The sequence below is a fragment of the Salvelinus alpinus genome, chromosome 4 (assembly GCF_045679555.1).
Source record: "Salvelinus alpinus chromosome 4, SLU_Salpinus.1, whole genome shotgun sequence".
Taxonomy (NCBI): Eukaryota; Metazoa; Chordata; class Actinopteri; order Salmoniformes; family Salmonidae; genus Salvelinus; species Salvelinus alpinus.
Window position 1 is genome coordinate 18,969,131 of NC_092089.1, and position 25,000 is coordinate 18,994,130.

Sequence of the window (25,000 nt, forward strand, 5' to 3'; positions counted from 1 at the left end):
TTATATTGACTGAGTTGTAACTGTCTCCAGGTCAGTGTTATATTGACTGAGATGTAACTGTCTCCAGGTCAGTACTATATTGACTGAGTTGTAACTGTCTCCAGGTCAGTGTTGGTGTGTGGATGAGGAAGGAGGATACATCCCAGCTTCCCTGACCAGTCGCTCCCTGCAGAGACCACAGTGTAAGACAGGACATTATATCTCTCTGACTTCATTGTTCTGTATGTAAGGACAACACTCTGCTGTTGGATGTAAGGACAACACTCCTCCCACCTGCTGTTGTCGATGTTGAATGATTTGAGTTGTTTTCTGGAAATCTCCTCTCGTCTTCCAGGCCAGACCCGGTGTCAGAGAGGTTCTGCTCAGGCTCTGCTCTCTGACTGGACACAGTCCTCCTACGACCCCACTTGTGAAGAGGTGAATATCCTCACCAGAATGTGGAGCATAAATATCAGGAAATTAATTCGTTTTGTTTTATTCTGCCGTAATTCTGCTCTGTCTCCTTGCAATAACTTCTGTCTGTCTCCTCCTTGTTGTAACTTCTGCTCTGTCTCCTTGCTATAACTTCTGTCTGTCTCCTCCTTGTTGTAACTTCTGCTCTGTCTCCTTGCTATAACTTCTGTCTGTCTCCTCCTTGATGTAACTTCTGTCTGTCTCTCCTTGTTGTAACTTCTGTCTGTCTCCTCCTTGTTGTAACTTCTGTCTGTCTCCTTGCTATAACTTCTGTCTGTCTCCTCCTTGTTGTAACTTCTGTCTGTCTCCTTGCTATAACTTCTGTCTGTCTCCTCTTTGCTGTAACTAATGTCTGTCTCCTCCTTGTTGTAACTTCTGTCTGTGTCTCTGAGGGGTTGGTATAAAGCATGACACCAGTTTCTATTGGACAATAAAGTCTTCTTCTATTGTCCTGTATGTACAGTATGTGTCCTTGATAACAGTGGTTGTGGTGCTGTCTGTGTGTTTCCAGAGTGGCCAGTTCTCTGTGCTCCAGAAGGGGTCTTCAGGTGGAGGTGGAGCCTGGTGTGTCAGTCCTGTTTCTGGGGAAACCATCCAGCCTGCTACCCTGAGTCCCAGTGGAGACCTCACATGTACTGACCTGTTTAACACACTCCACATATAACAATCAATCACATATAACAATCAATCACATATAACAATCAATCACATATAACAATCAATCACATATAACAATCAATACATATAACAATCAATCACTTATAACAATCAATCACATATAACAATCAATCACATATAACAATCAATACATATAACAATCAATCACATATAACAATCAATCACATATAACAATCAATCACATATAACAATCAATCACATATAACAATCAATCACATATAACAATCAATCACATATAACAATCAATCACTTATAACAATCAATACATATAACAATCAATCACTTATAACAATCAATCACATATAACAATCAATCACATATAACAATCAATACATATAACAATCAATCACATATAACAATCAATCACATATAACAATCAATCACATATAACAATCAATCACATATTTTGGGACAGACATGTTCATATACTTCCCTTTTGAAGAAATATAATTACATTTTATAACGCATTGTATATCAAGTCCATCTGAAGGACTCAACTATTTCACATCTTGTTATCCGTCTGCAAGTTGCTAAATCAAAAGGTTGATCATGTATAACAGGATGACCCCATCTCCTCTGTCCTCCATGTGTCTCTCTAGGTCCTAGCTGGTGTCAGTTGATGAAAGACAGAGGTCAGTCTGTGGTGGGTTATAAGCCGGAGTGCCAGGTGGATGGAAGGCTGTTCTCCCCGCTGCAGTGTGACCAGACACACTGCTGGTGTGTGTCTCAGACAGATGGACAGGAGCTGCCTGGAACCAGGACCCCACGCGGCACCGGGAAGACCCCAGCCTGTGACAGTAAGTCTGGTATATATGTACTGGATGTTTAAAGATGGCCACAGGTGTTTACATTAACACACACACACACACGGACGTGCGCGTTTAGTTGGCCAATAACAATATCCCATCTGTTACCAAAAGCTTATTATATCTGTACAAATAGAAAGACAAACGCTTCATATTAAAATTCACTATTTATTTACACATCTCAGTAAAACTTTGTCTTCCATCTATTTACCTGTATTCTCTCTGTCTCCAGGTCCCCAGTGTCCCTCTCCGTTCTCTGACATCACCGTTACCCACGGTGACGTGGTCTGTCGCTCTGACGTGATTGGTGGCCAGCAGAACTGTGACCTCATCTGTCACCTGGGTTACGAAAGCACACTTCCTGTAAACATGCAGTTACTGTGTGACGTGGAGACCAGAACCTGGGTGACAGAGGCCCCACTTCCTCAAGCCTGTCAGAGTAACTAACCACACACCACATCAAACAAACACCCCATATTCTGTCTGTCTGTCTGGCTCTCTACCTCTCTCTGGCTCTGTACAGTAGAGATTTTTTATTATCGCTAAAATGCATTATGTCTCTCTCTATCTGTGTCTCGCTCTCTCTCTCTGTCTCTATCTGTCTCTCTCTCTCTCTCTCTCTATCTGTCTCTCTCTCACTCTGTCTCTCTCTCTCTGTATCTCTAACTGTATCTGTCTCTCTATCTGTCTCTCTCCCTCTCTCTCCGAGAGTATCTCTGTCTCTCTCTCAATTTCTGAATATTCAAACCGTATTGGGACTTTTGGTTTGCCTCAATGACCTAAAAAAATATCTCAAGCTTTCTGTTAAAAGATGTAACTTCTGCCAAGCTTGACATGATCTGATTTAGCAGATGTACATTTACCACAGTGTGTAGTCTAACACAGAATGACCAGACCTACACAGTGTGTAGTCTAACACAGAATGACCAGACCTCTACAGTGTGTAGTATAACACAGAATGACCAGACAGACCTCCACAGTGTGTAGTATAACACAGACTGACCAGACCTCCACAGTGTGTAGTATAACACAGAATGACCAGACCTCTACAGTGTGTAGTATAACACAGAATGACCAGACAGACCTCCACAGTGTGTAGTATAACACAGACTGACCAGACCTCCACAGTGTGTAGTATAACACAGAATGACCAGACCTCCACAGTGTGTAGTATAACACAGAATGACCAGACCTCCAGTGTGTAGTATAACACAGAATGACCAGACCTCTACAGTGTGTAGTATAACACAGAATGACCAGACAGACCTCCACAGTGTGTAGTATAACACAGAATGACCAGACCTCCACAGTGTGTAGTATAACACAGAATGACCAGACCTCCACAGTGTGTAGTCTAACACAGAATGACCAGACCTCCACAGTGTGTAGTATAACACAGAATGACCAGACCTCCACAGTGTGTAGTATAACACAGAATGACCAGACCTCCACAGTGTGTAGTATAACACAGAATGACCAGACCTCCAGTGTATAGTATAACACAGAATGACCAGACTTCCTGTCTGTCTGAAAAACAGGGTAATATGACAAATGCTCACAGGAGTTGACATTCAGTCATAACACTCATAGACTATCTAGCAGTGAAAGTGTCCTGATGTTAAAGGGAAGTTGTTTTCTCCCTCAGCGTTCAGTTGTTGCTCATGTCTGACTGTTTACGTCTCTCTTGGACCGTTGATGCGTCACACTGTAATCAGTGCTGTGTACAGTTTGATGGAATCACTGTGTGTTTGGCAGGGCTTTGGAGTCTAGACTTCATGATGTCATGTCTCTGTCTCTGGGTCTGTCTCTGTGTGTTCCAGGACTTCAGGTGCTGCAAACCGTCCAGACCTCTGTGGTGCTCCAGCTCGCCCTGCCTCCAGGCCAGGGATCCTGCAGCTCCTCCCTTCACTCCAGCCTGCAGACCTCTCTACTCTACGACATGAGGGCCAAGGGTCTCTGCAGCCTGCAGGTGTGTGTGTGTGTGTGTGTGTGTGTGTGTGTGTGTGTGTGTGTGTGTGTGTGTGTGTGTGTGTGTGTGTGTGTGTGTGTGTGTGTGTGTGTGTGTGTGTGTGTCCGAATGTCTGCCATCTACTGTTGCAATTACAGCTAGTGAAAACCATGTGTAACTTGCTTTGAATGGAAAGGTGCCTGCAGGAGACACTCCAGAACCTGAACTAATGCAGAACATACCTTCTTAGAAAACACTCAACTCATTAACTACAGATGTATTCATAAACGCAGCCCTATAAGCTCTCTAGAAAATGTACAGGCATGATTTAATGATTTAATGATATGGACTTTATTGATTTGCATATGAGTGTTTTGTACTACAGCTAGTTGTCTATAGTTGACTGAGGAAGTCTCGTCCGAGACAGAACTGGAACACAAAGCAGCTTGATGCACAAGTACACCCACTGGACAGAACGCTGGTTGGCTACTTACAGATGTAGGATCTTCATTTGAGCCAGTTTGCTAGAGCAGGAAAATAGTCCTCCAGCAACAGGAAATATTAATTATTATGTGGATTATAATTATTGAGCAATTTTGTAAGGGTTGATATCTTTTTCATAAAGGAAAATCAAGTCTGAAAGTGGGAATTACAAACTTCAGAAGCCTTTTTAAACCTCAAATACTCTACAAAGTTTAAAATGTCCTGCATTGCAGGAAAGTTCTCCTGCGGCAGGGAGATCAAATTAAGATTGTACATCTGTACAGGTTGACTAACTACTGTGTCTCTCCTGTTCTAGCTGATGTTCAGCTCTGTGTCAGTGTGAGACGAGTCTGTACAGGTTGACTAACTACTGTGACCTTCAGCTCTGTGTCAGTGTGAGACGAGTCTGTACAGGTTGACTAACTACTGTGTCTCTCCTGTTCTAGCTGACCTTCAGCTCTGTGTCAGTGTGAGACGAGTCTGTACAGGTTGACTAACTACTGTGACGTACAGCTCTGTGTCAGTGTGAGACGAGTCTGTACAGGTTGACTAACTACTGTGTCTCTCCTGTTCTAGCTGACCTTCAGCTCTGTGTCAGTGTGAGACGAGTCTGTACAGGTTGACTAACTACTGTGACGTTCAGCTCTGTGTCAGTGTGTGATGAGTCTGTCCAGGTTGACTAACTACTGTGTCTCTCCTGTTCTAGCTGATGTTCAGCTCTGTGTCAGTGTGTGATGAGTCGTCCGTCTCTGTAGAGTGTGTGAGTGAGGAAAGCGTCAGTGTTCAGGTCAGCTGGAGGGCTCTTCTCTCAGACCTTCCTGTCTCTGTTCTGCCGGACCTGCATGACGTCGGTAAGGAGCACAGACAATATTTCTCAATGAAAGCTACAGATACTATCTCACACCCGTTAAATATGTTTCAAGACTAGTTTATGCATTTTAAACTTTGACTTTGTGTGTATATTGTATTGGAGGTGTGCAACGCGCCTTTTGATGTTTCATTGAATGGTACAACAGAAGTATTTGTGGATTGTAAGTCATTAGTGAATCATCTGTTTCCAGACGTGGCTCTCAGTGAGGAGAGGCTGTTGGATGGGCTGCTAGGCCTGATGGGTAGTGACCCCTACCGCTCCCTCTTGACCTCTGAACCCAGAGTCCTCTCTACCTCAGCACCCGACTTTGGCTGTTCGCATGGCTACCAGCGTGTTGGAACAGGATGTGGTACGTCCTTATTACCTGTCCCCCTAAAACACAACCTGGCCTGAACTACTGTATATCAGTTCATATGAAATAAAACTGCGTACTTACTGATTTACTAAAGGTCACGACCCGGTTGACAGCATTATTAATAACTGAATGTATAACACACATCCTCTCTCTCTCTCTCTCTTTTCTCCCTCTCTCTCCATCTTTCTTTTCTCCCTCTCTCTATCCATCTTTCTTTTCTCCCTCTCTCTCTCCATCTTTCTTTTCTCCCTCTCTCTCTCCATCTTTCTTTTCTCCCTCTCTCTCTCCATCTTTCTTTTCTCCCTCTCTCTCCATCTTTCTTTTCTCCCTCTCTCTCCATCTTTCTTTTCTCCCTCTCTCTCTCCATCTTTCTTTTCTCCCTCTCTCTCTCCATCTTTCTTTTCTCCCTCTCTCTCTCCATCTTTCTTTTCTCCCTCCCTCTCTCTCTCCATCTTTCTTTTCTCCCTCCCTCTCTCTCTCCATCTTTCTTTTCTCCCTCCCTCTCTCTCTCCATCTTTCTTTTCTCCCTCCCTCTCTCTCTCCATCTTTCTTTTCTCCCTCTCTCTCTCTCTCCATCTTTCTTTTCTCCCTCTCTCTCTCTCTCCATCTTTCTTTTCTCCCTCTCTCTCTCCATCTTTCTTTTCTCCCTCTCTCTCTCCATCTTTCTTTTCTCCCTCTCTCTCTCCATCTTTCTTTTCTCCCTCTCTCTCTCCATCTTTCTTTTCTCTCCCTCTCTCTCTCCATCTTTCTTTTCTCCCCCTCTCTCTCTCCCCCCTCCCTCTCCCTCCCCTATAGTGGTGTGTCCTGCGGGTATGTTTTCCAGTGGAGGTGTGTGTTCTCCCTGTCCTCAGGGCTCCTACCAAGACCAGGAGGGGTCAGACTTCTGTACCATGTGTCCTAAAGGCACGTCCACTGACGGAGCTTCCACTGCCACACACTGTGAGTGAGGAGATGGGAGACATGGAGCTCTTTGGGCTCCTTCTTACCACTGGCTTTCTGTTGCTCAGCTCACCCAGTGTTAGAGAGCATTGGGGGAGTATATTTGACTTTATTATTATGTAGATCTATGATATTTACTGAGGTCTAGGACCATCGTCCTATCCCCTAAACATAGGCAGTTTAACTGCTCAACTCACCATGTATATGTGTGTTTTGTGATGTCCAGGTCTGACAGAGTGCCAGCGCAGTGGCCTGAGGTGTTCAGAGGGAGGGGTCTTCCTGTCGGCCCAGCAGGACATCCAGACCAGGAGGTGGCGCTGTGTGACGTCCAGCGGAGAGCAGCTGGAGTGGACATCCACTGGCCAGCCTCTGTCTGAGGGAGAATGTTCAGGTACTGTCTGGGACACCGTTTTAAGAACAAAAAGTATCTTGTATTGCTGCCCCAGGAAGTGAATGTATTGTCTCTGTGGACTGGAGACAAACAAACAGTTTGAGCGTGAAGTTCTTAGTCAGGTGACTCAGGTCTATTGAAGTATTTTTTGTGGACCAGTGTTTTAACACATGGCTGTAACATCAACAGATACCTGAGTCACACTGTATGTGTCCCAAATGGAGCCATACTTCCTATTTTGGCCAGGGAACATTGGGCTTTGGTCAAAAGTAGTGTACTTCATAGGGTGTCAGTTGGACCACTTCCTGTGACTCAGGTTCTGTCTGAGGATCACTAGAGAGAGACTAAACCTAGGAATCATGCTCCACAATGTTATTAGGATTTGAAGCACTGACGACTGAGGTTAAGAGTTTTGTGTGTGACCTCTACTTGTGCTGCTATGCTCTTAGTCAACAGTTCAAAGCTGCAACCTTTCTTGTACTTAATTTTTTATTTTTTTTAACTAAAAGGAACTCATATTACGTCAAGTGGTATATTTCTACATATTATATTTACAGTACAGGAATGACTGAAGTGCTAGAGCAATGTCAAGTTGTTGTGTAAGAAAGAGAAAAACACATTCAAAAACAATAAAAGGAATTTCTGAAGTTTGGCTATTTTTTTGTGAGTCAAGACACCTTCATTGTTTTGTTGTGTATCCTAATATTTCCCTTCCTCCTTCTGCAGTTCTGGAGAGGTTTGAGACAGTTCCCAGATCAGCGTTTTCTCTAGCAGCAGAAGACTATGTTGTCCTCAGCTCAGAGACGTCAGACACGGCCATGGAGAAACAACTCAGATCGTGTGTGTCAGGTGAGGTCACTGTGGAAAGTTACATTTAAAAAAAAATAATTGTCTTCTTTCCACAATAAAAGGATGTGTCACAAATGGCAACCGATTCCCTGTAGTGTGCTACTTTTTACTACAGGCCTATGGACCCTGGTCAAAAGTCATACACTATATAGGGAATAGGGTGCAATTTCTGACGCACTACAAGTGTTTATATACCAAAACCCACTAGTGTAAAACATTGGTTATGTTTGTGTCAATCCCCAGCTTGTGCCCAGGTCCAGACTTGTCTTTACGTTGTCCTTTACGCAGAAGAAGGACAAAGTCACTGTGAACTCTACAGCACCGCCGCTGCTAACATCCAATGTGAAACCTCTGAGCAAGTATGGGACGTCCACAATCTGTCTTTTTCCTCCCTCCACAGTATGGACCCGTCCCAAACGGAACCCTTATTTCTTATAGAGTGCTCTGTGGGCTCTGGTCAAAAGCAGGGGTGGAAAAAGTACTCAGTTGTTATACTTGAGTCAAAGTAAAGATACCTTAATAGAAAATGACTCAAGTGAAAGTCATCCATAATTTATATAAATAGTAAAGTACAGACACCCCAAAAAAACAACTTAAGTAGTACTTTAAAGTATTTTTACTGAAGTACTTTACACCACTGGTCAAAAGCAGTGCTCTATAAAAGGTGTAGTGTGCTATTTGGGAAGCAACCTATGTCATGTTGGTGTGTTGTACACAGTGCTTTCATCAGGTATCACCTACACTGCTGGCTCTGTACCCCTGATTTACACTACAGGAGATAGAAGAGGGTTACAGGGTCATTAGCTGGCTCTGTACCCCTGATTTACACTACAGGAGATAGAAGAGGGTTACAGGGTCATTAGCTGGCTCTGGACCCCTGATTTACACTACAGGAGATAGAAGAGGGTTACAGGGTCATTAGCTGGCTCTGGACCCCTGATTCACACTACAGGAGATAGAAGAGGGTTACAGGGTCATTAGCTGGCTCTGGACCCCTGATTCACACTACAGGAGATAGACGAGGGTTACAGGGTCATTAGCTGGCTCTGTACCCCTGATTCACACTACAGGAGATAGAAGAGGGTTACAGGGTCATTAGCTGGCTCTGGAGCCCTGATTCACACTACAGGAGATAGAAGAGGGTTACAGGGTCATTATACCCCTGATTCACACTACAGGAGATAGAAGAGGGTTACAGGGTCATTATACCCCTGATTCACACTACAGGAGATAGAAGAGGGTTACAGGGTCATTAGCTGGCTCTGGACCCCTGATTTACACTACAGGAGGTAGAAGAGGGTTACAGGGTCATTATACCCCTGATTTAATAGAAGAGGGTCATTAGCTGGCTCTGTACCCCTGATTTACACTACAGGAGATAGAAGAGGGTTACAGGGTCATTAGCTGGCTCTGTACCCCTGATTTACACTACAGGAGGTAGAAGAGGGTTACAGGGTCATTAGGGGTCATCTAATCAAACAAGGAGCATCACTATAATCTCCCAGAAATGTTACTATCGTATTATATTCAATTATTCATTGCAGAACAAATCAACACACCAAATTGACATAGTAGGTTTGATGCGTTGGAAACTGTTTGGCTGTAACTGCTGTTTCCATTTGATATTGTTGGGTGTGTGATAACTTTCTCAAGTGTCCCCTTTGCTTGTGATTCCCAGACCAAAGGGTTCCTGGGAAATGCAGATGCTGATATGTTCCAGAAGCTGCGCTGTTCTCTGAAGGTGAACGGGGCTGACAGACACGACGTCACGGTCATCAGGAAGAAAGGTTCAGTATGAGCTTGTTTGTCCTCTTATAAAGTGACTCTGCTGAAATCCACAACGTCCATCCTGTTCTTTGTGTTCCCCTCTCACAGCAGTCCATGAAGTCCTCTCTCTCTAGCTCCTCTCAATAGAATAAGGAATTCACCTACTGTACAATCAGACATGAATCTATTTCGTTTTTTTCCTGCTTCCTGTCTCTCTCTCATAGGTCATGAATTCACCACCAAGGCCCAGAAGACCTTTGAAAGGTTGAGTTTCCGTAAGGCCAGTTCTGGTGTGTACCGTACCATGGTGTTTGCAGCTGAAGGAACCACTCTGACTGACGTCCACCGTTTCTGTCAGGACGAGTGTACCCGGAACACCTGCTGTGATGGCTTCATCCTCAACCAGAACGTTCTCAACGGAGGTAAAAGCCTGTCGCCTGAGTTGCCAGTCTGTTTGTGCTAGCATGCCCAACTCCTTGTCATGCCAAGACATCAATGGAGGGGACAAGAGCACAAACGGACCGAGCTAAAAAGGCTGTGTCATATGTGAAGACAGAATCCAGAACCACGTTGTGTCATGCTGCTTAGTGAGGTATATGGTTACAGTATAGTTACAGTATTGAATCTTAACCAATTTCCAGTAGGTTGCATATTTAAGCAATAAGGCCTGGGGGGGTGTGGTATATGGCCAATATAGCACAGCTTAGGGCTGTTTTTTATTATTATTTTATTTAACCTTTATCTAACCAAGTCATTTAAGAACAAGTTCTTATTTACAATGACGTCCTACCCCAGCCAAACCCGGACGATGCTGGGCCAATTGTGCGCCGCCTTATGGGACTCCCAATCACGGCCGGATGTGATACAGCCTGGAATTGAACCAGGGACTGACAGCCTGGAATTGAATCTCACTGCCTCTTGCACTGAGATGCAGTGCCTTAGACCACTGCGCCACTCGGGATCCCTAAGATCCCGATTGGCTATATATCACAAACTCCCGAGGTGCCTTATTACTATTATAAACTGGTTACCAATGTAATTAGAGCAGTAAATATACATGTTTTGTCATACCCATGGTATACGGTCTGATATACCACGGCTTTCAGCCAATCAGCATTCAGAGCTCGAACCACCCAGTTTATAAAAACCAATGCACATCCTGAACCAATGTAAATCTCAATATGTTATATTTTATTATCATTGATGAGCAATTAAATTCTTAATCGCCCCCTCCTCTCTCTCTCTCTCTCTTTCACTCTCTCTCTCTCTCTATCATTCTCTCTCTGTCTCTGTCTCTCTCTCTCTCTCTCTCTGTCTCTCTTTCTCTCTCTCTTTCTCTCTCTCTGTCTCTCTCTGTCCGTCCAGGTACCATTATGTGTGGTCTGCTGAGCTATCCAGACATGTTGCTATGCAGTGAGGCAGACTGGGACGTGTCTGGCCTGGCCAAGGCTAACAGGATCTGTGGGGCTGGACTCACCTACAACAAACTGCAGAAACAGTTCATCTTTAACTTTGGAGGACAAGACTTCACCATCAGTAAGGATATCTACCTAGACTATTACCGTACATTTAAGGACAGTTTCCCAGACACAGATTAAACCTAGTCCTGGACTTAAAAGCTCAATTAAGGATCTCCGTTGGAAATATTTTGGGGTCAAAGACGAGGCTGAAATTGTGTCCAGGAAACCTGCCTGTACGATGATACTCTACTCTGTACAGTATAGGTGGAATAGATGATGATACTATACTCTAACTAAGGGGTTATGAAGTGTTACTCTGTAACTTCGTGGTTATGAAGTGTTACTCTGTAACTTCGTGGTTATGAAGTGTTACTCTGTAACTAAGTGGTTATGAAGTGTTACTCTACTCTGTAACTAAGTGGTTATGAAGTGTTACTCTGTAACTAAGTGGTTATGAAGTGTTACTCTACTCTGTAACTAAGGGGTTATGAAGTGTTACTCTGTAACTAAGGGGTTATGAAGTGTTACTCTGTAACTAAGTGGTTATGAAGTGTTACTCTACTCTGTAACTAAGTAGTTATGAAGTGTTACTCTGTTGCTAAGTGGTTATGAAGTGTTACTGTACTCTGTAACTAAGTGGTTATGAAGTGTTACTCTGTAACTAAGTGGTTATGAAGTGTTACTATACTCTGTAACTAAGTAGTTATGAAGTGTTACTCTGTAACTAAGTGGTTATGAAGTGTTACTCTACTCTGTAACTAAGTAGTTATGAAGTGTTACTCTGTTGCTAAGTGGTTATGAAGTGTTACTCTGTAACTAAGGGGTTATGAAGTGTTACTCTGTAACTAAGGGGTTATGAAGTGTTACTCTGTAACTAAGGGGTTATGAAGTGTTACTCTGTAACTAAGGGGTTATGAAGTGTTACTCTGTAACTAAGGGGTTATGAAGTGTTACTCTACTCTGTAACTTAGTGGTTATGAAGTGTTACTCTACTCTGTAACTAAGGGGTTATGAAGTGTTACTCTGTAACTAAGTGGTTATGAAGTGTTACTGTACTCTGTAACTAAGTGGTTATGAAGTGTTACTCTGTAACTAAGTGGTTATGAAGTGTTACTATACTCTGTAACTAAGGGGTTATGAAGTGTTACTCTGTAACTAAGTGGTTATGAAGTGTTACTCTGTAACTGAGTGGTTATGAAGTGTTACTCTGTAACTAAGTGGTTATGAAGTGTTACTATACTCTGTAACTAAGTGGTTATGAAGTGTTACTCTACTCTGTAACTAAGGGGTTATGAAGTGTTACTCTGTAACTAAGTGGTTATGAAGTGTTACTCTGTAACTGAGTGGTTATGAAGTGTTACTCTGTAACTAAGTGGTTATGAAGTGTTACTCTACTCTGTAACTAAGTAGTTATGAAGTGTTACTCTGTTGCTAAGTGGTTATGAAGTGTTACTGTACTCTGTAACTAAGTGGTTATGAAGTGTTACTCTGTAACTAAGTGGTTATGAAGTGTTACTATACTCTGTAACTAAGTAGTTATGAAGTGTTACTCTGTAACTAAGTGGTTATGAAGTGTTACTCTACTCTGTAACTAAGTAGTTATGAAGTGTTACTCTGTTGCTAAGTGGTTATGAAGTGTTACTCTGTAACTAAGGGGTTATGAAGTGTTACTCTGTAACTAAGGGGTTATGAAGTGTTACTCTGTAACTAAGGGGTTATGAAGTGTTACTCTGTAACTAAGGGGTTATGAAGTGTTACTCTGTAACTAAGGGGTTATGAAGTGTTACTCTACTCTGTAACTTAGTGGTTATGAAGTGTTACTCTACTCTGTAACTAAGGGGTTATGAAGTGTTACTCTGTAACTAAGTGGTTATGAAGTGTTACTGTACTCTGTAACTAAGTGGTTATGAAGTGTTACTCTGTAACTAAGTGGTTATGAAGTGTTACTATACTCTGTAACTAAGGGGTTATGAAGTGTTACTCTGTAACTAAGTGGTTATGAAGTGTTACTCTGTAACTGAGTGGTTATGAAGTGTTACTCTGTAACTAAGTGGTTATGAAGTGTTACTATACTCTGTAACTAAGTGGTTATGAAGTGTTACTCTACTCTGTAACTAAGGGGTTATGAAGTGTTACTCTGTAACTAAGTGGTTATGAAGTGTTACTGTACTCTGTAACTAAGTGGTTATGAAGTGTTACTCTGTAACTAAGTGGTTATGAAGTGTTACTCTGTAACTAAGTGGTTATGAAGTGTTACTCTGTAACTAAGTGGTTATGAAGTGTTACTCTGTAACTAAGTGGTTATGAAGTGTTACTCTGTAACTAAGTGGTTATGAAGTGTTACTCTGTAACTTAGTGGTTATGAAGTGTTACTCTGTAACTAAGTGGTTATGAAGTGTTACTCTGTAACTGAGTGGTTATGAAGTGTTACTCTGTAACTAAGTGGTTATGAAGTGTTACTCTGTAACTTAGTGGTTATGAAGTGTTACTCTGTAACTTAGTGGTTATGAAGTGTTACTCTACTCTGTAACTTAGTGGTTATGAAGTGTTACTCTGTAACTTAGTGGTTATGAAGTGTTACTCTACTCTGTAACTAAGTGGTTATGAAGTGTTACTCTGTAACTAAGTGGTTATGAAGTGTTACTCTGTAACTAAGTGGTTATGAAGTGTTACTCTGTAACTGAGTGGTTATGAAGTGTTACTCTGTAACTAAGTGGTTATGAAGTGTTACTCTGTAACTTAGTGGTTATGAAGTGTTACTCTGTAACTTAGTGGTTATGAAGTGTTACTCTGTAACTTAGTGGTTATGAAGTGTTACTCTGTAACTAAGTGGTTATGAAGTGTTACTCTGTAACTAAGTGGTTATGAAGTGTTACTCTGTAACTTAGTGGTTATGAAGTGTTACTCTACTCTAACTGAGTGGTTATGAAGTGTTACTCTGTAACTGAGTGGTTATGAAGTGTTACTCTGTAACTAAGTGGTTATGAAGTGTTACTCTGTAACTAAGTGGTTATGAAGTGTTACTCTGTAACTAAGTGGTTATGAAGTGTTACTCTGTAACTAAGTGGTTATGAAGTGTTACTCTGTAACTAAGTGGTTATGAAGTGTTACTCTGTAACTAAGTGGTTATGAAGTGTTACTCTGTAACTGAGTGGTTATGAAGTGTTACTCTGTAACTAAGTGGTTATGAAGTGTTACTCTGTAACTTAGTGGTTATGAAGTGTTACTCTGTAACTTAGTGGTTATGAAGTGTTACTCTGTAACTTAGTGGTTATGACGTGTTACTCTGTAACTAAGTGGTTATGACGTGTTACTCTGTAACTAAGTGGTTATGACGTGTTACTCTGTAACTAAGTGGTTATGAAGTGTTACTCTGTAACTGAGTGGTTATGAAGTGTTACTCTGTAACTGAGTGGTTATGAAGTGTTACTCTGTAACTTAGTGGTTATGAAGTGTCACTCTACTCTGTAACTAAGTGGTTATGAAGTGTTACTCTGTAACTGAGTGGTTATGAAGTGTTACTCTGTAACTAAGTGGTTATGAAGTGTTACTCTGTAACTAAGTGGTTATGAAGTGTTACTCTGTAACTAAGTGGTTATGAAGTGTTACTCTGTAACTAAGTGGTTATGAAGTGTTACTCTGTAACTTAGTGGTTATGAAGTGTTACTCTGTAACTAAGTGGTTATGAAGTGTTACTCTGTAACTAAGTGGTTATGAAGTGTTACTCTGTAACTAAGTGGTTATGAAGTGTTACTCTGTAACTTAGTGGTTATGAAGTGTTACTCTGTAACTTAGTGGTTATGAAGTGTTACTCTACTCTGTAACTGAGTGGTTATGAAGTGTTACTCTGTAACTAAGTGGTTATGAAGTGTTACTCTGTAACTGAGTGGTTATGAAGTGTTACTCTGTAACTAAGTGGTTATGAAGTGTTACTCTGTAACTTAGTGGTTATGAAGTGTTACTCTGTAACTTAGTGGTTATGAAGTGTTACTCTACTCTGTAACTTAGTGGTTATGAAGTGTTACTCTGTAACTTAGTGGTTATGAAGTGTTACTCTACTCTGTAACTAAGTGGTTATGAAGTGTTACTCTGTAACTAAGTGGTTATGAAGTGTTACTCTGTAACTAAGTGGTTATGAAGTGTTACTCTGTAACTGAGTGGTTATGAAGTGTTACTCTGTAACTAAGTGGTTATGAAGTGTTACTCTGTAACTTAGTGGTTATGAAGTGTTACTCTGTAACTTAGTGGTTATGAAGTGTTACTCTGTAACTTAGTGGTTATGAAGTGTTACTCTGTAACTAAGTGGTTATGAAGTGTTACTCTGTAACTAAGTGGTTATGAAGTGTTACTCTGTAACTTAGTGGTTATGAAGTGTTACTCTACTCTAACTGAGTGGTTATGAAGTGTTACTCTGTAACTGAGTGGTTATGAAGTGTTACTCTGTAACTAAGTGGTTATGAAGTGTTACTCTGTAACTAAGTGGTTATGAAGTGTTACTCTGTAACTAAGTGGTTATGAAGTGTTACTCTGTAACTAAGTGGTTATGAAGTGTTACTCTGTAACTTAGTGGTTATGAAGTGTTACTCTGTAACTAAGTGGTTATGAAGTGTTACTCTGTAACTAAGTGGTTATGAAGTGTTACTCTACTCTGTAACTAAGTGGTTATGAAGTGTTACTCTGTAACTTAGTGGTTATGAAGTGTTACTCTACTCTGTAACTAAGTGGTTATGAAGTGTTACTCTGTAACTTAGTGGTTATGAAGTGATGTAATGGTCAGTATGTTTCTCTCACAGCTGATACAGCTCTGCCAACATCAAGCAAGAACAAAACTGACTACCAGGCCACCATTATTGGGTTCCAAAGCATTTACCTCTGGAAAGGTATTGTACATGTAATTCCTTATGCAGATGTATAAAACAATGTACTTCTGAATAAACATGACTGGCTTGTCTTGACTTATCTTTCTCACATGCTAAAATGATCCATCTTTTAGAGTCTGACATGACCACTCGTCCCAAGACCTCCCCAGCCTGTAGCAGTGTCCTCCCACAACAAGCCCCCAGAGTCGTTCTGTCGGGTTAGTTTAGCCTTCTTAATTCTCCTTTTACTAGGGGCCAAAACCTAAACCAACTGTTTCTTACGCTGTACCTCATTCTGTCACGTCCCACAGATGCAGTGAAGGAGATGTTTGTGGCCCTGGACAGCAGTGCTGTTGTTGTGGACTCTGGACGGGACGTCCCCAGCCTGCAATACTGGATCTTCAAACATCAGTTCTCTGCACAGGAGGCTCAGCTGTGGTGTCTGAAACGTAGGATATATCAGCTTCATGTCTTGCCTTTTCCAAAAGCTATTCACCTTGAGTCTCATACACTGAATATTGTAGTTGTTTCTCACTACTATCACATGGCCTTCATCTTTAGCACTCATATAATGTGTGTTTCAGGTGTCCTCTGTGTGTTACAGGTGTCCTCTGTGTGTTTCAGGTGTCCTCTGTATGTTTCAGGTGTCCTCTGTGTGTTTCAGGTGTCCTCTGTGTGTTTCAGGTGTCCTCTGTGTGTTACAGGTGTCCTCTGTGTGTTACAGGTGTTCTCTGTGTGTTTCAGGTGTCCTCTGTGTGTTTCAGGTGTCCTCTGTGTGTTTCAGGTGTTCTCTGTGTGTTTCAGGTGTCCTCTGTGTGTTCGGGTGTGTGTTTCAGGTGTCCTCTGTGTGTTTCAGGTGTCCTCTGTGTATTTCATGGGTTCTCTGTGTGTTTCAGGCTGTGAGGAGGAGGAGCTGTGCCACGTGGCTGATGTGAGAGATGAGAGCTCAGTGTACTTTACCTGCGCCCTGTACCCAGACACCCAGGTGTGTGGGGCCTACGACAAACCCCTGAGACAGGCCTGCAGCCCTGTGCTCCCCCAGCAACCCCACACCGCTCACACCAAGAAGGGTGAGTCTTTAACTGCAGCAACCCCACACCTCACACACCAAGAACGTTGAGTCCACAGAGTCCTTTTAAAGTTCTATATATAATTCTATGGTAGAGGTATTTATACTGTACATATGGGTTAAGGGAGGTTACCCTGAAAGGAAATGAATGGTTAGTTTAAGAGCCTTCGATTTAAAACATTTAGACAAATGACTCACTGTCACTTTATTTACCCAGTTATAAAAACAGCTACGGACTTGATATACTACACAAGTTATTATCAATCCAAACTGTTATCAATCATCTGAACATGAAGCCCAGCCATCACTAGTGTTGTCTTCCCTTCCTCCCTCTACTTCATAATGACTGGCCCAGCCATCACTAGTGTTGTCTTCCCTTCCTCCCTCTACTTTATAATGACTGGCCCAGCCATCACTAGTGTTGTCTTCCCTTCCTCCCTCTACTTCATACTGACTGGCCCAGCCATCACTAGTGTTGTCTTCCCTCCCTCCCTCTACTTCATAATGACTGGCCCAGCCATCACTAGTGTTGTCTTCCCTTCCTCCCTCTAATTCATAATGACTGGCCCAGCCATCACTAGTGTTGTCTTCCCTTCCTCCCTCTACTTTATAATGACTGGCCCAGCCATCACTAGTGTTGTCTTCCCTTCCTCCCTCTACTTCATACTGACTGGCCCAGCCATCACTAGTGTTGTCTTCCCTCCCTCCCTCTACTTCATAATGACTGGCCCAGCCATCACAAGTGTTGTCTTCCCTCCCTCCCTCTACTTCATAATGACTGGCCCAGCCATCACTAGTGTTGTCTTCCCTTCCTCCCTCTACTTCATAATGACTGGCCCAGCCATCACTAGTGTTGTCTTCCCTCTCTCCCTCTACTTCATACTGACTGGCCCAGCCATCACTAGTGTTGTCTTCCCTTCCTCCCTCTACTTCATACTGACTGGCCCAGCCATCACTAGTGTTGTCTTCCCTCCCTCCCTCTACTTCATAATGACTGGCCCAGCCATCACTAGTGTTGTCTTCCCTTCCTCCCTCTACTTCATAATGACTGGCCCAGCCATCACTAGTGTTGTCTTCCCTCTCTCCCTCTACTTCATACTGACTGGCCCAGCCATCACTAGTGTTGTCTTCCCTTCCTCCCTCTACTTCATACTGACTGGCCCAGCCATCACTAGTGTTGTCTTCCCTCCCTCCCTCTACTTCATAATGACTGGCCCAGCCATCACTAGTGTTGTCTTCCCTTCCTCCCTCTAATTCATAATGACTGGCCCAGCCATCACTAGTGTTGTCTTCCCTCCCTCCCTCTACTTCATAATGACTGGCCCAGCCATCACTAGTGTTGTCTTCCCTTCCTCCCTCTACTTCATAATGACTGGCCCAGCCATCACTAGTGTTGTCTTCCCTTCCTCCCTCTACTTCATAATGACTGGCCCAGCCATCACTAGTGTTGTCTTCCCTTCCTCCCTCTACTTCATAATGACTGGCCCAGCCATCACTAGTGTTGTCTTCCCTTCCTCCCTCTACTTCATAATGACTGGCCCAGCCATCACTAGTGTTGTCTTCCCTTCCTCCCTCTACTTTATAATGACTGGCCCAGCCATCACTAGTGTTGTCTTCCCTTCCTCCCTCTACTTTATAATGACTGGCCCAGCCATCACTAGTGTTGTCTTCCCTTCCTCCCTCTACTTCATAATGACTGGCCCAGCCATCACTAGTGTTGTCTTCCCTCCCTCCCTCTACTTCATAATGACTGGCCCAGCCATCACTAGTGTTGTCTTCCCTTCCTCCCTCTAATTCATAATGACTGGCCCAGCCATCACTAGTGTTGTCTTCCCTTCCTCCCTCTACTTTATAATGACTGGCCCAGCCATCACTAGTGTTGTCTTCCCTTCCTCCCTCTACTTCATACTGACTGGCCCAGCCATCACTAGTGTTGTCTTCCCTCCCTCCCTCTACTTCATAATGACTGGCCCAGCCATCACTAGTGTTGTCTTCCCTTCCTCCCTCTAATTCATAATGACTGGCCCAGCCATCACTAGTGTTGTCTTCCCTTCCTCCCTCTACTTTATAATGACTGGCCCAGCCATCACTAGTGTTGTCTTCCCTTCCTCCCTCTACTTCATACTGACTGGCCCAGCCATCACTAGTGTTGTCTTCCCTCCCTCCCTCTACTTCATAATGACTGGCCCAGCCATCACTAGTGTTGTCTTCCCTTCCTCCCTCTAATTCATAATGACTGGCCCAGCCATCACTAGTGTTGTCTTCCCTTCCTCCCTCTACTTCATAATGACTGGCCCAGCCATCACTAGTGTTGTCTTCCCTCTCTCCCTCTACTTCATACTGACTGGCCCAGCCATCACTAGTGTTGTCTTCCCTTCCTCCCTCTACTTCATACTGACTGGCCCAGCCATCACTAGTGTTGTCTTCCCTCCCTCCCTCTACTTCATAATGACTGGCCCAGCCATCACTAGTGTTGTCTTCCCTTCCTCCCTCTAATTCATAATGACTGGCCCAGCCATCACTAGTGTTGTCTTCCCTCCCTCCCTCTACTTCATAATGACTGGCCCAGCCATCACTAGTGTTGTCTTCCCTTCCTCCCTCTACTTCATAATGACTGGCCCAGCCATCACTAGTGTTGTCTTCCCTTCCTCCCTCTACTTCATAATGACTGGCCCAGCCATCACTAGTGTTGTCTTCCCTTCCTCCCTCTACTTCATAATGACTGGCCCAGCCATCACTAGTGTTGTCTTCCCTTCCTCCCTCTACTTCATAATGACTGGCCCAGCCATCACTAGTGTTGTCTTCCCTTCCTCCCTCTACTTTATAATGACTGGCCCAGCCATCACTAGTGTTGTCTTCCCTTCCTCCCTCTAATTCATAATGACTGGCCCAGCCATCACTAGTGTTGTCTTCCCTTCCTCCCTCTACTTCATAATGACTGGCCCAGCCATCACTAGTGTTGTCTTCCCTCTCTCCCTCTACTTCATACTGACTGGCCCAGCCATCACTAGTGTTGTCTTCCCTTCCTCCCTCTACTTCATAATGACTGGCCCAGCCATCACTAGTGTTGTCTTCCCTTCCTCCCTCGACTTTATAATGACTGGCCCAGCCATCACTAGTGTTGTCTTCCCTTCCTCCCTCTACTTCATACTGACTGGCCCAGCCATCACTAGTGTTGTTTTCCCTTTCTCCCTCTACTTCATACTGACTGGCCCAGCCATCACTAGTGTTGTCTTCCCTTCCTCCCTCTACTTCATAATGACTGGCCCAGCCATCACTAGTGTTGTCTTCCCTTCCTCCCTCTACTTCATAATGACTGGCCCAGCCATCACTAGTGTTGTCTTCCCTTCCTCCCTCTACTTCATACTGACTGGCCCAGCCATCACTAGTGTTGTCTTCCATTCCTCCCTCTACTTCATACTGACTGGCCCAGCCATCACTAGTGTTGTCTTCCCTTCCTCCCTCTACTTCATAATGACTGGCCCAGCCATCACTAGTGTTGTCTTCCCTTCCTCCCTCTACTTCATACTGACTGGCCCAGCCATCACTAGTGTTGTCTTCCCTCCCTCCCTCTACTTCATAATGACTGGCCCAGCCATCACTAGTGTTGTCTTCCCTCCCTCCCTCTACTTCATACTGACTGGCCCAGCCATCACTAGTGTTGTCTTCCATTCCTACCTCTACTTCATAATGACTGGCCCAGCCATCACTAGTGTTGTCTTCCCTTCCTCCCTCTACTTCATAATGACTGGCCCAGCCATCACTAGTGTTGTCTTCCCTTCCTCCCTCTACTTCATAATGACTGGCCCAGCCATCACTAGTGTTGTCTTCCCTTCCTCCCTCTACTTCATAATGACTGGCCCAGCCATCACTAGTGTGGTCTTCCCTTCCTCCCTCTACTTCATAATGACTGGCCCAGCCATCACTAGTGTTGTCTTCCCTTCCTCCCTCTACTTCATAATGACTGGCCCAGCCATCACTAGTGTTGTCTTCCCTTCCTCCCTCTACTTCATAATGACTGGCCCAGCCATCACTAGTGTTATCTTCCCTTCCTCCCTCTACTTCATAATGACTGGCCCAGCCATCACTAGTGTTGTCTTCCCTTCCTCCCTCTACTTCATAATGACTGGCCCAGCCATCACTAGTGTTGTCTTCCCTTCCTCCCTCTACTTCATAATGACTGGCCCAGCCATCACTAGTGCTGTCTTCCCTTCCTCCCTCTACTTCATAATGACTGGCCCAGCCATCACTAGTGTTGTCTTCCCTTCCTCCCTCTACTTCATAATGACTGGCCCAGCCATCACTAGTGTTGTCTTCCCTTCCTCCCTCTACTTCATAATGACTGGCCCAGCCATCACTAGTGTTGTCTTCCCTTCCTCCCTCTACTTCATAATGACTGGCCCAGCCATCACTAGTGTTGTCTTCCCTTCCTCCCTCTACTTCATAATGACTGGCCCAGCCATCACTAGTGTTGTCTTCCCTTCCTCCCTCTACTTCATAATGACTGGCCCAGCCATCACTAGTGTTGTCTTCCCTTCCTCCCTCTACTTCATACTGACTGGCCCAGCCATCACTAGTGTTGTCTTCCATTCCTCCCTCTACTTCATACTGACTGGCCCAGCCATCACTAGTGTTGTCTTCCCTTCCTCCCTCTACTTCATAATGACTGGCCCAGCCATCACTAGTGTTGTCTTCCCTTCCTCCCTCTACTTCATACTGACTGGCCCAGCCATCACTAGTGTTGTCTTCCCTTCCTCCCTCTACTTCATAATGACTGGCCCAGCCATCACTAGTGTTGTCTTCCCTTCCTCCCTCTACTTCATACTGACTGGCCCAGCCATCACTAGTGTTGTCTTCCATTCCTCCCTCTACTTCATAATGACTGGCCCAGCCATCACTAGTGTTGTCTTCCCTGCCTTCCTCTACTTCATACTGACTGGCCCAGCCATCACTAGTGTTGTCTTCCATTCCTCCCTCTACTTCATAATGACTGGCCCAGCCATCACTAGTGTTGTCTTCCCTTCCTCCCTCTACTTCATAATGACTGGCCCAGCCATCACTAGTGTTGTCTTCCCTTCCTCCCTCTAATTCATAATGACTGGCCCAGCCATCACTAGTGTTGTCTTCCCTTCCTCCCTCTACTTCATAATGACTGGCCCAGCCATCACTAGTGTTGTCTTCCCTTCCTCCCTCTACTTCATAATGACTGGCCCAGCCATCACTAGTGTTGTCTTCCCTTCCTCCCTCTACTTCATAATGACTGGCCCAGCCATCACTAGTGTTGTCTTCCCTTCCTCCCTCTACTTTATAATGACTGGCCCAGCCATCACTAGTGTTGTCTTCCCTTCCTCCCTCTACTTCATACTGACTGGCCCAGCCATCACTAGTGTTGTCTTCCCTCCCTCCCTCTACTTCATAATGACTGGCCCAGCCATCACTAGTGTTGTCTTCCCTTCCTCCCTCTAATTCATAATGACTGGCCCAGCCATCACTAGTGTTGTCTTCCCTTCCTCCCTCTACTTCATAATGACTGGCCCAGCCATCACTAGTGTTGTCTTCCCTCTCTCCCTCTACTTCATAATGACTGGCCCAGCCATCACTAGTGTTGTCTTCCCTTCCTCCCTCTACTTCATAATGACTGGCCCAGCCATCACTAGTGTTGTCTTCCCTTCCTCCCTCGACTTCATAATGACTGGCCCAGCCATCACTAGTGTTGTCTTCCCTTCCTCCCTCTACTTCATAATGGCTGGCCCAGCCATCACTAGTGTTGTCTTCCCTTCCTCCCTCTACTTCATAATGACTGGCCCAGCCATCACTAGTGTTGTCTTCCCTTCCTCCCTCTACTTCATACTGACTGGCCCAGCCATCACTAGTGTTGTCTTCCCTTCCTCCCTCTACTTCATAATGACTGGCCCAGCCATCACTAGTGTTCTCTTCCCTTCCTCCCTCTACTTCATAATGACTGGCCCAGCCATCACTAGTGTTGTTTTCCCTTCCTCCCTCTACTTCATAATGACTGGCCCAGCCATCACTAGTGTTGTCTTCCCTTCCTCCCTCTACTTTGTAATGACTGGCCCAGCCATCACTAGTGTTGTCTTCCCTCCCTTCCTCTACTTCATACTGACTGGCCCAGCCATCACTAGTGTTGTCTTCCAATCCTCCCTCTACTTCATAATGACTGGCCCAGCCATCACTAGTGTTGTCTTCCCTTCCTCCCTCTACTTTGTAATGACTGGCCCAGCCATCACTAGTGTTGTCTTCCCTCCCTCCCTCTACTTCATACTGACTGGCCCAGCCATCACTAGTGTTGTCTTCCAATCCTCCCTCTACTTCATAATGACTGGCCCAGCCATCACTAGTGTTGTTTTCCCTTCCTCCCTCTACTTCATAATGACTGGCCCAGCCATCACTAGTGTTGTCTTCCCTCCCTCCCTCTACTTCATAATGACTGGCCCAGCCATCACTAGTGTTGTCTTCCCTTCCTCCCTCTACTTCATAATGACTGGCCCAGCCATCACTAATGTTGTCTTCCCTTCCTCCCTCTACTTCATAATGACTGGCCCAGCCATCACTAGTGTTGTCTTCCCTTCCTCCCTCTACTTCATACTGACTGGCCCAGCCATCACTAGTGTTGTCTTCCCTTCCTCCCTCTACTTCATAATGACTGGCCCAGCCATCACTAGTGTTGTCTTCCCTTCCTCCCTCTACTTCATACTGACTGGCCCAGCCATCACTAGTGTTGTTTTCCCTTTCTCCCTCTACTTCATACTGACTGGCCCAGCCATCACTAGTGTTGTCTTCCCTTCCTCCCTCTACTTCATAATGACTGGCCCAGCCATCACTAGTGTTGTCTTCCCTTCCTCCCTCTACTTCATAATGACTGGCCCAGCCATCACTAGTGTTGTCTTCCCTTCCTCCCTCGACTTCATAATGACTGGCCCAGCCATCACTAGTGTTGTCTTCCCTTCCTCCCTCTACTTCATAATGACTGGCCCAGCCATCACTAGTGTTGTCTTCCCTTCCTCCCTCTACTTCATAATGACTGGCCCAGCCATCACTAGTGTTGTCTTCCCTTCCTCCCTCTACTTCATACTGACTGGCCCAGCCATCACTAGTGTTGTCTTCCCTTCCTCCCTCTACTTCATAATGACTGGCCCAGCCATCACTAGTGTTCTCTTCCCTTCCTCCCCCTACTTTGTAATGACTGGCCCAGCCATCACTAGTGTTGTCTTCCCTCCCTCCCTCTACTTCATACTGACTGGCCCAGCCATCACTAGTGTTGTCTTCCAATCCTCCCTCTACTTCATAATGACTGGCCCAGCCATCACTAGTGTTGTTTTCCCTTCCTCCCTCTACTTCATAATGACTGGCCCAGCCATCACTAGTGTTCTCTTCCCTTCCTCCCTCTACTTCATAATGACTGGCCCAGCCATCACTAGTGTTGTTTTCCCTTCCTCCCTCTACTTCATAATGACTGGCCCAGCCATCACTAGTGTTGTCTTCCCTTCCTCCCTCTACTTTGTAATGACTGGCCCAGCCATCACTAGTGTTGTCTTCCCTCCCTCCCTCTACTTCATACTGACTGGCCCAGCCATCACTAGTGTTGTCTTCCAATCCTCCCTCTACTTCATAATGACTGGCCCAGCCATCACTAGTGTTGTCTTCCCTTCCTCCCTCTACTTTGTAATGACTGGCCCAGCCATCACTAGTGTTGTCTTCCCTCCCTCCCTCTACTTCATACTGACTGGCCCAGCCATCACTAGTGTTGTCTTCCAATCCTCCCTCTACTTCATAATGACTGGCCCAGCCATCACTAGTGTTGTTTTCCCTTCCTCCCTCTACTTCATAATGACTGGCCCAGCCATCACTAGTGTTGTCTTCCCTCCCTCCCTCTACTTCATAATGACTGGCCCAGCCATCACTAGTGTTGTCTTCCCTTCCTCCCTCTACTTCATAATGACTGGCCCAGCCATCACTAGTGTTGTCTTCCCTTCCTCCCTCTACTTCATAATGACTGGCCCAGCCATCACTAGTGTTGTCTTCCCTTCCTCCCTCTACTTCATACTGACTGG

At 44.5% G+C, this 25,000-nt stretch overlaps 1 protein-coding gene across 1 annotated transcript in view; it reads left to right on the top strand.

The window, feature by feature from the left end:
* The window catches only part of tg (thyroglobulin), a 92,535-nt gene that overhangs the window by 12,499 nt on the left and 55,036 nt on the right, over nucleotides 1-25,000 (top strand). Inside the window, exons 15-33 of the mRNA XM_071395192.1 lie at nucleotides 105-182; nucleotides 335-417; nucleotides 965-1,085; nucleotides 1,731-1,928; nucleotides 2,170-2,376; nucleotides 3,758-3,906; nucleotides 5,075-5,219; nucleotides 5,430-5,588; nucleotides 6,390-6,533; nucleotides 6,760-6,924; nucleotides 7,651-7,773; nucleotides 8,017-8,132; nucleotides 9,452-9,560; nucleotides 9,765-9,962; nucleotides 10,906-11,076; nucleotides 15,794-15,880; nucleotides 15,994-16,077; nucleotides 16,171-16,308; nucleotides 16,756-16,929. Of these exons, the coding sequence (XP_071251293.1) occupies nucleotides 105-182; nucleotides 335-417; nucleotides 965-1,085; nucleotides 1,731-1,928; nucleotides 2,170-2,376; nucleotides 3,758-3,906; nucleotides 5,075-5,219; nucleotides 5,430-5,588; nucleotides 6,390-6,533; nucleotides 6,760-6,924; nucleotides 7,651-7,773; nucleotides 8,017-8,132; nucleotides 9,452-9,560; nucleotides 9,765-9,962; nucleotides 10,906-11,076; nucleotides 15,794-15,880; nucleotides 15,994-16,077; nucleotides 16,171-16,308; nucleotides 16,756-16,929 (2,649 nt within the window). The remainder of the gene's footprint in view (nucleotides 1-104; nucleotides 183-334; nucleotides 418-964; nucleotides 1,086-1,730; nucleotides 1,929-2,169; nucleotides 2,377-3,757; nucleotides 3,907-5,074; nucleotides 5,220-5,429; nucleotides 5,589-6,389; nucleotides 6,534-6,759; nucleotides 6,925-7,650; nucleotides 7,774-8,016; nucleotides 8,133-9,451; nucleotides 9,561-9,764; nucleotides 9,963-10,905; nucleotides 11,077-15,793; nucleotides 15,881-15,993; nucleotides 16,078-16,170; nucleotides 16,309-16,755; nucleotides 16,930-25,000) is intronic.